This window comes from Pelobates fuscus, chromosome 8 (genome assembly GCF_036172605.1).
Source record: "Pelobates fuscus isolate aPelFus1 chromosome 8, aPelFus1.pri, whole genome shotgun sequence".
NCBI classification, from domain to species: domain Eukaryota; kingdom Metazoa; phylum Chordata; class Amphibia; order Anura; family Pelobatidae; genus Pelobates; species Pelobates fuscus.
The window spans coordinates 19,885,658-19,902,827 of NC_086324.1; the positions used below are offsets into that span (position 1 = coordinate 19,885,658).

The 17,170-nt window shown below is 39.4% G+C and overlaps 1 protein-coding gene across 1 annotated transcript in view; it reads right to left on the minus strand.

The window, feature by feature from the left end:
• DARS1 (aspartyl-tRNA synthetase 1) overlaps window positions 1-17,170 on the minus strand; it is an 81,893-nt gene that overhangs the window by 14,790 nt on the left and 49,933 nt on the right. The window contains exons 7-9 of the mRNA XM_063429358.1: window positions 8,582-8,684; window positions 5,471-5,551; window positions 3,753-3,812 (exon numbers count right to left, since the gene is read on the minus strand). Of these exons, the coding sequence (XP_063285428.1) occupies window positions 3,753-3,812; window positions 5,471-5,551; window positions 8,582-8,684 (244 nt within the window). The remainder of the gene's footprint in view (window positions 1-3,752; window positions 3,813-5,470; window positions 5,552-8,581; window positions 8,685-17,170) is intronic.

The window sequence follows — 17,170 nt, forward strand, 5'->3', positions numbered from 1 at the left end:
CGGCTGAGGTTTAAATACTACAGTTTTATCAACTTTCATCTCAGCAAAACAAGTGATGTAATCACTAGATTTTCGAGAGGAACTGAGCGAAATATAAAATACAAGCTGTACTCCGACAAAGAACAAAACAAATACTGTAAATAGGCCCTAAATAAAAACACCAAAACTGACACCTGTGAAACGAACTTCATAACAGTCAGAAAAGCAACACGGAAGCACTCCAGCTGCATCAAACGTTACGAAAAATAATAATGTGAGTCTCTTAAATGGAAAGGAAAATGAATGTGCAAAGTCTGAATTATGGTCAGTGTGGTTGAAATGCTAAGAGCACTTTCAATAAATCACTCCACTTAGACTTGACTAGACAGTTAAGGGAGATTTGAAAAATACCCTTCTATCTGTGCATGGCTTTTTTTGCCCTCAATTCCAGGAACGTTTCCCTGTGAAAAGTTCTGAGGTGACGCTGATTTCCAGGTACTCAAAAGAAATAGTGAAAAATGAGATAAATGTGAAACTAATGAGGAGGATGACGACAGCGTCAGAACATCATGTCGTATGATTTATTGATGCAATTCTACTTAGGGATTTTAAGCAAACTTTAAACTTGGCATGTTAGTGAATTGTATCAAAAGTTTACACATCCAATACATGTTGCTACCTAGAATAGAAACCTTATTTAAATGTCCTTAATTTGCAGGGTATTTTGGGAACATCTACACATCCATACCATTTGGTTAGGAATACACGTTTTTACTTTATTTTTTTTTAAGAATGGGTCATTTCAGTATGGATCATGATTTCCCCCCCATCCCCTCTTTTTTCCTTTCCATTCCTTGACCATTCAAGTTTGAAGGGGGGGGGGGGGGGGGGGGGGTGGGAGACAAACTGCTGGTTAACATGGGGTCCAGTTGACCCCAGAACTCCATTTTTTTAATGGTCTCTTTTATTCAGAGCTGTACTTTGCTGGTGTCTAGCAAAAGGGACAGAAACGTTTTACATTGATCTTTAGCATCCATTGGAGAGTGTGGATGTATGAGAATGGCAGGTGAAGAGGACCCTGTCCAAATTAACACATATTTCTACAAGTGCACCTACTTGTGCTCGGAAAGGGAGTCTTAGGGTTCTACAAATAGATCAAGCGGTCAATGTACTTATTTTTTTTGTAACCCTACGTTTTTTAGTGTGTAACGCTAAATACCAATACCCACAACCACTTTTCTATTTGACATTTTATTCCACGCCTCAATATGTCTAGGTGCAACAAAGATTAAAAACAAACCAAAACCCTCGGTGAAATATTATGAGTTTGCGTATTAAATAGAAACAAATTGATTGTTTCCAAATTGCATTCTATGGCCTTTAAACCTGAGCTGTATATATACACAGGCACTTTGCAATTATTGCTTGACCTCTGTACACAATGAGAGGAAAAGGCACTTATAGGAAATGGCACATTGATGCTTTATAAATAATAATAAAGGAAATAGCCATGTATACACTTCCTACACAAGGAGGACGGATTTTATTTGTTGCATTTTCTAAAAGATCAGGTAAAAACACAGTCGAAGCCCAGAGAGGTTTGTACACGGAACTTCCTCGATTTGGAAGTTGGTTCCCATAGATTTTACAGGTTGTGCACATACGTTAGGGAAACCGGCTCCTTGGCAGATGTTGAATGCTCTGCACCAAAACAATGCATCAAAGGAACTTGCGTTCAGGAAAAATATATGTTTATTTTCTAGCACGTGCAAATAATAGCAAGCTTTTCTTTTTTCCTGTTTACTTAGGTACTTGCAAGAATTCTCACAGTTGTGGGATAGGAATCATTGTTCAATATTTTTCAAAGCTGAGCAAAAACATCAATAATTTTCCTGTTTCTATTATAATTTTTTTAAACAAAACAATATAAAAAAACAAGAAAAAAGTATTGCTCTCAATCACATATTCATGTTACATTTTGATGGGGTTGTCTAGGAGACTGGGTAATAAGGTTAAAGCAAAAAAATCAGCATCCCACCCGCTGTGCCCTACATCAGTCAGGGGTGTTTCTAATTACCTAGAACACTACATGTACTTTAGTTTATTGAGTCACCTTGTCTTTGAGTGCTTTTACAAAGGAACAAAATGGGATGGGGTGGTAGTGGGGGGTCTTCAGACACCCAATGCATTACCCAAGAAATGGAGAACATGGTAAATAAGGTCACATAACTTCTGAACCTTTTCCACACTTTTCAAAGGTTGCCCAGCCAAGAAACCACTTTTTCCCCCCAACAATCTTTACTAAAAAATATAGAGTTTTTAACGTATACTTGGATAAATAGCCAGACAAACGAGAGTACATTATTAAAACACTGTTTTTAGTTTGAGTAACCCTTACTGGCATGGTCCCTTCCCCACCCCCCAAAAACACAAAATAAAAATACAACTTTTTCCCTGCATTCCCGCACCAAGGCCAACTTCACCCTGCAGCCCAATCTTCCTATAGTCATTGCAGGAGAAGGGACAGCCAAGAGGACAAGACTTGGTCAGCATAGATGGCAGAAGTCAAATATGCACAGATTTAACATTAGCCAGCCCGGAATGAGCCCAACGACTCCACCTATTGCAGCACCGGGCTATATCTCTGTATGAGAAGAGTTTCAAACTGAAACACGGCACATACAGACTCCAAGTACTATGACACCTTCAAATCAGTGAAGGGATCATGGTGCTTGGAGACAAGCTTTAACAGGAGATACATTGACATAGGGGCTCGAGAGGGCAGACCAACAAGTTACACTTTGTAAGCAATGAGAAATATCCTAATCACATACTATGTGCACATTTTATCATATAAAACCAATCTGCCAACATACCGAGGACTCCAAAATGGACTAAATAGTTGTGAGAGGCGGATGTTAAATCCTGGCTAATAAAATTTGTTTTAAAAACAAAAACAAAAAACTGATCAGTGCAAAAATAATCTAAATAAATATGGGCAGGAAATCCAATGTCAGTGCTGCTGTGCACATTTGCATATTCCACATTAACAGTCAGGATGTTTTTGTGAAAATGGAACCCGGAGGAGAGATGCAGAGAGCAGGTATTTGATATACAGATATGACATTTCCAAATAATTCACTTAAATCAGGTGGGAGTTTTGTTCTTTTTTTTCTAAACTTTGTTAATGATGATCTGTAAATAAAGACCTTTCTTACACGGGTAAAGCTAGATCGAGGAGCTGTCCAATCACCTACTTCAGCAAAGAAAAACCTACAGTTGTTTGATTGCAATTCCCATTATCCTCAGCCGACACAATCTGGATTAAACTCTAGAAGAATTGCATTTTGTACCCTATCATGTTCTAGCTACATTTCAGTATCTTTAAAGAAAAAGGTTTATATTACTTAGAGATGGTCTTTAACTACTTGAGAACCAAACGTGTTCCCAATGCACTAAAAGGGTTAAAACACACAGTACGTCATAACACGAACTGCATACCAAACAGAATTAGTATATATGCAATATCCGTTCTCCGGCTAAATAAGATAAATCTAGCATTGTGTTTGTGCAACAGAAATGCTAAACGTTATGAAGAAACAGAAAAGCAGCCTCTTAAAATAGAACAAGCTTTTTGTGGACAGAACCCATTAAATAATCATTGTCGTCAGTGTTGTTTATGTTTTGTTCACACCTGTACAAATTCTTGTTTGTCAGCACTCGAATACAACAAAGGAAATTTGGATTTGCGTGAGTTGAAGCAAGATTCTTACCCTTAAATCAATTACTCTATTGTCCAGTCTTGTATCCTGGTTTACGGTAGCCCTTCCTTCCTATTGGGAGTAAAAAAAAAAAAAAAGAGAGATAACAGAATTCAGAAAACATCAAGCACCACAACACCGCACTTAGAATACAGACACTAAACTCATTCCTGTCCTAAGTGATTAGCCCTGCTCTACTGCAAGTAACAGAAGTAAATGGTGTTTCTCAAACAGAAGGAAGCCGTTTGGAACATCTAACATTCATTTTAGACTTTGAAGATAATCTCTCATTATAAATTCCTACGCACAGTCTTAAAGTGCAAATATCATCATTTGCAGGAATGAAAGCAACATTTAGCACTGCAGGATGCTTGTGAACTACAGACATGGAATTTCAGAAATGATAAGAGGCTCACTGTCAGATAGGTATAGATTTAAAACATGCATGCCCCATCCCCATCCCCATATGAAGCAGGCGGCACGCCACTACTCCAAATTACTAGTCTTCACTGCTATGCGTAGGGCACAGAGGTAATGTTTAAGGAGGACTAACTACTCTCTATAAACTGACATAAGTTCATGTGCATAATACATTGGGAGAAATCTCTATAACGAGACATAAAACCATTCTGTGTATTACTGAGGCACTTTAAAGAACACTGATCTATGCATTCTGCTGGGCACATTGATAGCACATGCATACCTGAACTACACAGGTGTTTCAAAAGTCTGTTATCTGCACCCAAGATGCTGGGGATATGGCCAACAACATGTTCTGTACATTATGACATTCATTTAATTAATGGCCATTTGTAGAACTTTGTAAAAGATTCATGAAATAACAGTCTAGAATACGCCATTACAGTACGCCAATTGTAAAGATTTTTTTTTTGTTGCAAGTTTCGTAGGAATCCGGTACATATTCTTACGGTCATGAGATCAAACAATTGTTTGATGTTTTTAGAAGCTGTGCAAGCATACTTTGTATTCCTAATAATATGTTTTAAAAAAATGGTAAAAAAAAAAGCAGAGCACAGCAGTATTAGGCCATGTAAAGGGATAAATAACCCTTTAAACAAACACTTACCCGACTCCTCCTCCACCAACGTCAGCTGATAGGGGAAATCTAATGAACATGCATGGCATTAGGCCTTCTGAATTGGAAAGCTTGGACTCAATGCTTTCCTATGGGGATTCTGAAAATGCTGAATATACTCATGCAAAGTGTGAGGACGTCCAGAGTTTTTTCACGGAGTCAAACTCCGTAAAACTGCTGGAAGCATCTCTAGAGGCTGTCTCTAAAACGGCAATTTTACATTGAAGCGTTAAGGGATGAGATGGAGTGGCCTGACTGTCTACAGTGTCCCTTTAACAGTGCATTTATTAAGAGTACATTTAAGATGCACTTTCACTTAGATGTTACTCTAATGATGCTGCACACGTACCAAACATTTCCAACAAATTAAGATTTACAGATATGGAGACACCAGTTTTTATACCCTAGAACAGAGATTAAATGGTTGCACTATCTGTCTTATAAGTTTCATTTAGCCCTCTTGGTAGTTATTACTTCTCTAGACTAAATCACAAAAGGTGCTGGGTACATTTTTGAAAGGGTACAGAATAATTAAATAATATATAAGATGGTATGTGCCCCCCTGGACATGACTGAACTTGTTACAACTCTAGTAGCAAGTAACGCTGGGTATTTATTTCCCCAATTGGCACACCTCTTCTCCCTCGGTCTCAGCCCGCACTGCATCCTCCAGTTGCAAAGGCAGACGTGGCTCAGCTGCGCTGATCACATAGATCTGAAAGAGAGACAAGACAAAAATAGATGGGGAAATAAAAGGGTTATACTTTTTTTTTTTTGGTAAACAGATGTTTGTAGCAACAGCTAAACTGAAACCAAGACAGCAATAGGGAAGAAAATATACAATCTGGTATGCAACCACTTCTCTACCACCTGAAAAGGTCCTGCAGAGGGGGCTAGTCAGATTAAAGGACAGTTTGAGCTGGGACAACATATCTAACAATGCATCACATACTGAATATAGAAATAGCTTGCATTGTTCTTTGTAAAGATATCTATCTGTATCTGGCACCTCTCACCAGTGAGGGAAAGCACTTACATGTGACCACTAGAGCAGGCTGATACAGTGGGGCAGGTGGAAATTTTTTTTTTATGTAAGATAAAAAAAAATATATATATTTTATATATATCTCAATAATTTTATAGCCGTCTAGTCACCATGGAAAAAAAACAATTTGTGCTACAGAAACCTGTCTCTCTGTTGTTGGGCATTTGACTGGGGAATCCCTCTGTTTTTTAGATATACTAGGACTTATCAAATTGTTATAAACATTTTTGCCAGATATGTACCTAAATTACTTTTCTAACTGGTACTTATCCTTTGGGGAAATGTTACGCTGTTATTTATATTTATATTAAACCATTAAAGAGAGAGAGAGAAAGTCCTAAAACAAACTATTCCGCTCAGTCATACCTCCATGTGGTTATAAACACCAGGCAATTATATCAAATGACATTCAGTGCATGTACTTAGAATGGAAGTCGATTGTAACCCTGAAATCTGCAAAGCTAGGTCAGGCTTCAGTGAGCTTAGTGGAAAGTGGGACACTGAGCATTTCACACATCTCGCTCTGACACCATCAGATGCCTGAACAGTCTGATCCCTGCCCCTCTTCCTCTTTTACATTGTGATGCCTGGCCTGTGGAAATATTGTATTATTGAACGATGTATCACCAGCTGTGTTACAGAACATGTGACATTCAAGAAGATAGAAAACTGCACGTATGCAGGAGAAATAGACTTATTTAGGAAGGAATGTGATTCTTTTTCTCTTAAATTGCTTAAATAAGCACTGAAAAACAGGTACATGTATAAAAAGGAAGACACATGTTTAATACAAATATAGGTTAGGTTACCGTTTGTTATTTTTTTTTTATTGCCAATATCTTAGTTCACCAAATAATCGATATTCCTGCAAGATAAACCAAACTATTCTGCCCTTATACTCTAGCCTGCAGTGTTTTCCTTTTTTGCACCAGCAATACGCGTATGTATGATTTCATCATTGTGTGCAGCAAAGGTTTCTATAAGTACTGTGCAGTAAAATAAAGGGATAACCTGAGAGCTAATATATATATATATGCATTTCAACCTGTGCCAAATGTTTTTGCAGGTCCTTATTTACAATTTCATTTATAACAAAAAAAAAAAGAAAAGAAACACATTTGTATCTTGTATTATAACAGGATTGTACATATGTACATTAATGTCCTTGTATTTTTGTGTTTTTGTTGCTGAAGAGCATTCGGTTATTCAGTGCTACTCCTACTGTAAAAGCGCATTCTCGAGTGCCTTTTGACATATATTTTACATGTTAACTCTTTTTTTATATTTTGATGGTTCTTGATTCCACAAAAACCCAATAAAAAAGTAAAAAAAGACAGTCTTAATAAAGCCCATTTCAGAAGAAACACGTTGACGCTGTGATCTCGGAGTTAACACACTGACGGCAGTCAGTCGGGAGAACCAGGTAGGGTACTAATAAGCTGATAATGCTGCCATAATGCTGTTCATTGTGAGGTTCATTGCTACTATTATGTGGTCTATTCCTTTATACAGTGTTTTTTCCATTACATTGTTTACACTTAAAGGACCACTATAGACACCCAGACCACTTCAGCTCAATGAAGTGGTCTGGGTGCCAGGTCCCTCTAGTGTTAACCCTGCAGCTGTAAACATAGCAGTTTCAGAGAAACTGCTATGTTTACATTAGGGTTAATCCAGCCTCTAGTGGCTGTCTCATTGACAGCCGCTAGAGGCGCTTCCACGTTTCTCACTGTGAAAATCACACTGAGAATACGCAGACGTCCATAAGAAAGCATTGAGAAATGCTTTCCTTTGGACTGATTGAATGCGCGCGCAGCTCTTGCCACGCATGCGCATTCAGCGCTGACGTCAGAAGAGGGATTAGAGTTACCTAGCGCCGAGGGAGCCCGGCGCTGGAGAAAGGTAAGTGTTTAACCCCTTCAGCCCGGCGGGAGGGTGGGGCCTAACGACCCTATAGTGGGGCGATAGACAGTTAAATTGCCCCTGGATCACTATCCTGAACTGGTTCAGTCAGTTGCTTATGTTATCTTATAGTGTGGCCAGAATTCATTGCACCTTAGTATTTCTGGTTTTACCATGTGTTTCTCTAGTGTTTTTTTAATAAATTTAAATATACCGCTCATATTCAGATTTTATTCAATATGTTACTAGTGCCACTCTGTTTGTTTTTCCATTGTTGAGTTTTTTTTTTTTATACTGTAGTGAGTTACCCTGATATGGAGTTGTTGCACTGTAATAGTGGTCTTTATATTTTTTTTATTGTATCTTGTGTGTGTGTGTATATATATATATATTGTGTGTGTGTAAATATATATATATTGTGTGTGTGTAAATATATATTTATTTGATCTCTTCTGTGGTTTATATATTTTGTTATACAAGTCAAAAAATTAAAAATAAATGACACTTTCACAAATCAAACGAAGGAAAGTGAACATTATAAATCCTCTACAATGACCACATGCAAGATCTGATACTAACTGTAACCTCTTAAAGAATCATGGAAACACACAACGCCTGTTTCCCTTTAAGCCACAAAATGTGGCATTTCCTCCTTAAAGGAGATTTGTGATTTATAACGATCGGATGTATCCAACTTCAGGCCTACAGGGTGGATGAAATACTGGATACTATTTGCCACATAACACAATGATAGACAGAATATAGAATGACACTGCGTGCCCTGCGCAGTACGCTTACCCTTTCTACGTGCAGCTCTACATCTTGCTGAGTACAGCTCTCAATTTTCTGATCCACTTTCCGTATAATACCTTCCACGTCAACAATGCTTTCCTTGGTGATACTGTAAAGAAAGACAAAAAAACTACTTACCAAGGGTCTTTAACAAGAATATGGGTTTTGGTGCTTTATGCTTTTAAATGTAAAACCATATATCACATTAAAGATCTAACTTTGGGAACTCTTTAATACACTACTGGAAGGTGAGGAACATTATTTTGGAAGATGGTACTCCCTCATATTGGCATTCAGACCTCTACAACAGATTTTGCTCTTGAGAAAAAAAAAAAAATTAAAATAATAATAATAAAAAATAACAAAAAAGTAACGTAACTTGCCAATTTTGCTATATACGCATAAAGGTTTTTGGACTTACACCAACAAATTCAAAATAATTTCATTTATTCATTATGTATCTAAATATTAATCGAGTTAAGTTAAAAGCAGAAAGATTTTGAATATAAATCATAATATCTTGTAAAAGCGATAGTTTGCCATTATGCAATGCCGGCTGCTTGATATTGTAAGAGCGAACAAATCAGCCATAATCTATTTAACCCCTTAAGGACACATGGCATGTCTGACATGTCATGATTACCTTTTATTCCAGAAGTTTGGTCCTGAAGGGGTTAAAGTATTAATTAGCCTTGTCACACTTTATGATATGTATGTATGCCAGGGCTGACATTTTGGGATTAGTCCTAGGTAGAGTGCCAGTATGATTACTGAATTTTGGGTATTAGCCTTTTGCCATAACAGTATATACCAGTAAACAGATCTATAAAATCCATTTTTTACTCCGGACTGTGTTTAAAATATTTAAAGATAACAGCTTACTTCATAAGAGGTATAAATGAAGCCATATATATCTATTTCCTGAATTCAACCACTGCCGTGGGCTGATCTAGATATACCATTAACAACTACTGTACAGGGGCTTATCGAATATGCACAGCTATACCTTGAAAATGCTGTGCAATTTTGGGCACCTGTTCTAAAGAAGGATATTTACGTCTCTAGAAAAAGTGCAAAGGCGGGCTACACAATTTATAAAAGGAATGGAGCATTTTAGTTATGAAGAAAAGTTAAACTTAAAGCTCTTTTGTTTAGAAAAACAGTTCCTCGGAGGGGATATGATAACATTATACAAATATATATTGGGGCCAATACAAACCATTGTCTGGAAATCTGTTCAGAAACAGGACTATGCATAGAACACACGGTCATGCATTTAGACTGGAAAAAAGATAATGTAGTCTAAGGCAGTGGTTCCCAAACCTTTAAGGTTCAAGGCGACCTTAATATTTCAATATTTTTCCAACGCGCCTCAAGTAAAAAAAAATTCTAGGTTGTATACATGTACAGCGTTGCGGCATATACTGGGCCCCTGTGCAGCAGAAATGTTTCCCTCTCAGGGGTGGATCCAGAACCTAATCTTGGGAGAGGCACTGGTAGATTATTTAAAGAAACAATACAGGCACAATAACCACTAAAGCACGATGTAGTGGTTATGGTGCCAGGAGTGCCGTGGTGACCTCCCAGGGTAAGTAGTCAAACTGTTTAAGAACAGTTTGACAACTTACCTGGGGTCTGCCAGGATACAGGCAGTGGTGTGTGTGTGGGGTTAAGTGTGTGTGTGTGTGAGGGATGCAGTGTGTGTACGGGGGTGCATTGTGTTTGTGAAGGATGTAGTGTGTGTGTGTAAGGGGTGCATTGTGTCTGTAGGGTTTGAAGGGTGCAGAGTGTGCGTATGGAGGCAGTGTGTGTATGAGGGGCAGTATGTGTATGGGGGAGAATTATTGTCGGCCTGTGGGGTTGGAGGATAGATTAATAAATATATGTTTTTTTAAAGATCTCTGATCTTCCCTCCGGTCCAGCAGGGCTGGCAGGGGAGAGCGAGGCACAGTTCCCGGTGCCATAATCATATTATCATAGCACCAGGGAAACCGCTGGTCTAAGGCAAAGAAAATAGTTTTTTACAGAACAATACGGATTTTGAATTCTTTGCCTAAAGAGGTGGTTTTATCAGAGTTCATATCGATGTTTAAACAGGAACTGGATGAATACTTTGAAAAAACACAATATACAGGGATATCATTTTACTTTCTGATCCAAGGAGATATCCGACTGCCATTCTGGGGCCCAGACGGAATTATTTCTCCTGTTTTTTTGCAAAATTGGAAGCGCCTCAGATTGGGTTTTTGGCTTCTTTTGGATCAACAGCAAAAACCTATGTGAGAAAGACTACTTAGACGCATGTCTCTTTTCAGCTATGTAACTTTTTTAAATAGTCTTTCGCAATATAACATTGACAGGTCCTATAAACGGACCAGTTTGCCAGTTGCTGCATCCACATTTCTTCTGGCTCTGGTCATGGAGGATTTGTAGGTGCAGTGGATTTTTTGGGAGAGCTGTGTCTCTCTTATCTGGGAAAAACAATTTGGTAGAAGCAGGGTAGCCTGCATTCACAAAGCTTTTGGGTAAAGAATCTCTGATTAAGTGACCATTGTATAGTCACAAAACTGAACCATGCCACAGCTTAAAATGTCAGTATATTGCTTAGGCTTTCTACGGTGTAAAACCAGCGAATTCCTGGTCTATGCAATGATTTTGACTGCTTTCTGTTTTTCATACATATAGAGAGATGATCTAGACCCGAGAAGGAATTCACAAAACCAGGGTTTACCAACACATTTAAGCTATGCACATTAAATGGCTGTAAAAGAAAGCAAATACGGTAACTATTGCTGTACGGTATTCGACACCAGATGCTCAGAGCAAAAAATTTAATGGTGAGACGTGTGCGCGTGGGTCTCCCCAGTCAGTGTTTTGCAATATGTGCCAGGCATGTCTTATCATCAAGAGGTTAATTAATGCACATAAGTGAAAAGGCCATATATCAAGTGATAATGGACATATCTGCTACTTCTTGACAACCCTGTGTACCCTCCTTACTGTTTAACATGGAAGTGCACTCAGCAATGTTTAGTGAGCCCATGGATATTACCATGCACTAAAAACGTAAATAAAAATATTAACAATTGAAAACCGGTTTAAAAACATGCCAATTGTTTTTTGCGCATCTCAGGGTTGAACATCAACATTTCTATAGATCCATCTGTTTCTTGCTAACCTGGCTTGTGACTTTACACAAGAACAAATTCAGCTTATTCATCCGCTGAGAAATTAGATATGATAAAACAATGCTGAGTCGGAATACATACAATCTGTGTTTAATGTCATGTTCGACGATGATCACTGAAGATGGAGGTTCTATCCTTCATATTTAGAAGGACACATGGGAGCTAAAGGGATAAGGGGTAGCGGAGGAGTTACAATCTGGGTAATTATTTTAAGATAATACAGGAGAGAGTGAAACTGGTGCAGAAATTATAAAGCCAAATAGAGAAGTATTGCTGTAATACCATTTCTTCACACTCACTGCCAACACCCATCTAATCAGAGACAGCTGTGGTCAGTTTTAAAACCATGTGTAAGTGTACTCCATGATAAGGGGAAAGCTTTGTGAAAGAGGAACTATACAATGTTTTCCTACATCTAGCAGGTATGTCAAAGGTGACCTACCTCTTATTAAAACTAAATTGTCTGCATAGTAAGGGGTTATGTCTGCACAGCACAGGGTACGCAAGGGGTTATGTCTGCACAGCACAGGGTACGCAAGGGGTTATGTCTGCACAGCACAGGGTACGCAAGGGGTTATGTCTGCACAGCACAGGGTACGCAAGGGGTTATGTCTGCACAGAATAGGGAACGCAAGGGGTTATGTCTGCACAGCACAGAGTACGCAAGGGGTTATGTCTGCACAGCACAGAGTACTTAAGAGGTTATGTCTGCACCGCACAGAGTACGTAAGGGGTTATGTCTGCACAGCACAGAGTACGTAAGGGGTTATGTCTGCACAGCACAGAGTACGTAAGGGGTTATGTCTGCACAGCACAGAGTACGTAAGGGAAGGGGTTATGTCTGCACAGCACAGAGTACGTAAGGGGTTATGTCTGCACAGCACAGAGTACGTAAGGGGTTATGTCTGCACAGCACAGAGTACGTAAGGGGTTATGTCTGCACAGCACAGAGTACGTAAGGGGTAATGTCTGCACAGCACAGAGTACGTAAGGGGTTATGTCTGCACAGCACAGAGTACGTAAGGGGTAATGTCTGCACAGCATAGAGTACGTAAGGGGTAATGTCTGCACAGCACAGAGTACGTAAGGGGTTATGTCTGCACAGCACAGAGTACGTAAGGGGTAATGTCTGCACTGTACAGAGTACGTAAGGGGTTATGTCTGCACAGCACAGAGTACGTAAGGGGTTATGTCTGCACAGCACAGAGTACATAAGGGGTTATGTCTGCACAGCACAGAGTACGTAAGGGGTAATGTCTGCACTGTACAGAGTACGTAAGGGGTTATAGTGTAATTGTGTATACCTTGGGACTTGCAGCGTTTGCCCTATCAGTCAACATACTGTGTTTTCCCTCCTGTGTCTTCTGGACTAGATTTTACAAACGCGCACATATAACCAGATTATATATTTATTTTGCGAACATAAAACGTACTTTTTCCTCTACCCACATCTTGTTATCATTTCCCTCCTGTGTCCTTATTGATCTTTTCCTCTTAGTCATGTAGGTCTGTCCCCTACTGCGCCCACGTCACTTCACCAATGATAGACAAGGCTGAACTCTCAAATGATGGGGGGCGGACAAGGTTACACATACAGATAACTATAGAAGCTTCCAATACAAGGCAGCAATATTGCTACACTAAGCATAAAACTCTATGCACACATATGATCAAAAACACAAAATGTGCCAGGAATAAAGATATCTGGACGAAAGGGGTTTTAAATTCAAAATGGCTTTGTACACGTTGGTTGCTTATGGCACCAATGGCAAACACAAAGCAGTGGGAGACGTGAATATAAATGGCTTGAACTGTTGCATTCCATTAGTGAAGACTTTTTTTTTGTTTTTCTCCCCCCCCATAATAAGCAAATTAAACCGAAAATAAAAATACACGCATAGATACCATAAGTGATAAGAATCAATGTCGCGCGTTACACATTTTTACATGCCAAATTTCTTAAACTACGCCAGCATCAAAGCTCTCAGCACAAACCCAGGAAAGATGGCCCCAAAATAACTATTAGCTGAAGCCAAAAACTACTTAAGAAGAAAAACATAGGACTATCTGACTATCTGTGACGATGAAGGAGGTTACATGGCCAACAATTCCAGATTACTCCCCACTGTGCTAATTACAGGCCACTAGAACTGATTAAAGACTGCAGCCAGCCAGGGAAAGTGGAGAGAATTAATTAAGGGCTGTAGCAGGAAATGAGTAATGCAGTCCTATGTCAACAGCAATAATGCTTTTTAACGGAATTATCTTATAGATCTGTAACATACATTTATCAGCAGAACCAAATTATTTAATAAAATGCCAGATTAAGCTGTTCACTTGTAGCTTTAAAAGAGCAATGCGTTTTGTCTATATTTTGGCAATTAAATAAATATACATACATAAAATGTAATTACATGCAATGTACTGTCTGTCAGCACACGTACTAAAAATATCCATTAGAATGTCTGTCTATGCCCAGAGGTATTTAGCTGACCCTGCCCAATAAACAATAATATAACCACAATGTAAAGAAAACGTTCCTGAGCCATAACAATCTAGTCCTGTGGCACAACGCCCCAAATACAAAACGCACGAGAACGGAGCATCTCATCCATAAATGCAGACTTTAGATAATAAAACACAACCCTACCAACGCATCCAATGTATAAGACAACGAGAGGGTAAAGTGTTCATACTTCTTCTATGCTGGTTAAAGTGGCTCTGTTACAGGCTGGGACTTTTACCCTCACTGTCCCAGCAATGTGTTTGGTTTGGCTCCAGTTCTTTATATACCTTTATTTTTTTGTTCACCGCTAAGTCTTCATTACAGCCGCGCATGCTTAGTCCAACAAGCACCTTGAATAGACACAGGGTGTACTGAGCATGCACAGACTCACAATACCTGACACATGGGGATAAGGACAGGTAAGTATTTTGGGAACATTTGTCTTGACAAAAGAAGTAGAGCTTGGCTTAAAGAGATACTGTAGGTGTTTCATCTCAGTGAAGTGGTTATGGTGTCTGGAGTCCCCTGGCTCCATCCTTCCATTCAGTGTTAAATCGTTTTTAATGCCAAGTGTGAGTGCCCACAGCCCATCCAGTATGTGCTGTTTGAACTAACAAGAAGCATTAACCTGAGCAGCCTGTGATAGGCTGAAAAAAGTCAGCTGACCCTCTCTGTCAATCACATGCCTATTAAGGTATGAATTGTGTGTAATTTCTGCCTTAGCCATACCTCCAGATGGGGCTGGGCAGTAGGTGGCCAAGAACCTTTAGTCTTAAACTGCTTGAAAATGGTTTAACATTGAATGGAGGGAAAGTGCCGATGGAATCCAGACACTATAACCACTTCAGTTAGATGATATGGTTGTAGTGCCTACAGTGTCCCTTTAACCCCTTAAGGACACATGACATGTGTGACATGTCATGATTCCCTTTTATTCCAGAAGTTTGGTCCTTAAGGGGTTAAGCTCTGCCATTTGTTAAGCATGAGCGAATGTACTCCCTGCTTTTCCTTGAAAATCTGAAAGAGAACAGAAAAGAAGAAGGGTAGATTGAGAAACGGGGATATAGTAAAATTCATTGAGGATAGCACTGGCTATCACCACCACCCCCAAAAGTAACAACAAAAAATAAAAGTTCAACAACCTACCATTAATTGAAAACACAGACAGTCTTCCAATAGGTGGTTGATAAAATGAGTGGCAGAAAAACCTATTCACCTCTTAATACTCTCAAGTTTATTTTGTTTTAAGTACTCGCTGCTATATATCACCAATGTATAATTGTAAAGTGCTGTGGAATGTGTTGGAGCTATACAAATATATAAATGCTGGCTGACACCCATCCATAGAAGACTACAGAACGGCATACCAGCCTCAGTCACAGTCAATACCGCTTAATCATGTAAGCTCTCCTCTGGAGTCCTTCACGAGATATATTATACATTTGCAAGCCAGGATTTGCATTTTCAGATGGTTGTTCTAAGCAGAGCACAGCACTGTCTTTTGGGAAAGTTGGGTACTTTTTTAAAATTATTTTTTTCAAAGAAAAAACAAACCAGAACAAAAAAACATATTGTTGATGTAACCAGTGTGAGTGGTGTCCATGGCAATCAGATCTTCTGATTGCACGGCATGTGGCGTAATATCTCTTGCGAAATAAAAAAAGAACTGTGCGTCTTAAGATAAGAATCGCTATCTCTGGTTTCCCAAATCTGTGGTTATTACAACCACATCAGGTACTTTGCAAGTTTAGTTTTAACATTTCATTTGCTGTTCTAACAGAATTAAAAGTGAAACCGGAGCACTGCCTGGAATGAGGTGCAAGGGTGAAAATTTTAATTACGCAGATAAAAAAACAAACAAAAAAAAAACACTTTTAAACAAAACGTGGGTTGTGGTCAAGGTGTAATTCAAACAAAAGGAAAAAAAATATATATATATTTATCATGAACTTTAGAGTCAGGAGTTATTTTAAGGTCTAGATGTTTTAAAGTTCTTTCTATCAGGGGTTATAAGTTTAGCTATTAGGCGCAGTGCCGAATTAACATAGGGGCTGGTGGAGCTGCAGCTCCAGGCCCATGAAATAGGCCCATTGATTTAAGAAAAAAATATATGTATTTATTTATACACACTACTCTTAGGGTTTCCACCTGGCTGGTAGTTTACTGGCACAGCCAGTATTTGAGGCTGCCTGGCCGGTGCCGATATTGCAGTCATACTGGCAATATAAATGCTGGTATTTGTATTGCCAGTATTTTTCTCAGTACACACAGAGATTACAATGCAATATCAGCACTGGCCAGTAGGGGTCACTGTGTGTGGAGAGAGGATGGGATGGGAAGTTCCAGCATATCCCTCCCTGTCTATCTCTGCTCACGGTTTCGCAGAGGAGCAGCTACAGAGAGTTCAGACAGCAACTCCCAGCCTGCAGAGACTGCTACAGCTCAGGGAAGTGAGGGATGAGAGAAAGGCTGCAAGGAGACATGGGGGCACTGTAAGATATGGGGACACAGACACTAAGTGACATTGGGAGACATTAGGACACAGACACTTGGGGACACAGTGCCCCCATATCTCCAAGTGTCCCCTAGTTTCCCAGCCAGTGTCCCCGTGTCTCCCAGTGCCCCAAGTGTCTCAATGTCCCCATGTCTCCCAGCCAGTGTCTCTAGTGTGTGTCGCTGGTGTCTCAAGTCACCTAGTCTCCCAGTGTCACCTATTTTCCCAGTGTCCCCAAGTCTCCCAGGGCCCAAAGTGTCTCAATATCCCCATTTCTCCCAATGTCCCCTGTCTCAGTGTCCACATGCCTCACAGTGTTCCCATGTCTCTCAGTGTTCCTAGTGTCCTAGTGACATGGGAACCCTGGGAGACATGGGGACACATACACTAGGGAACACAGGGAGATA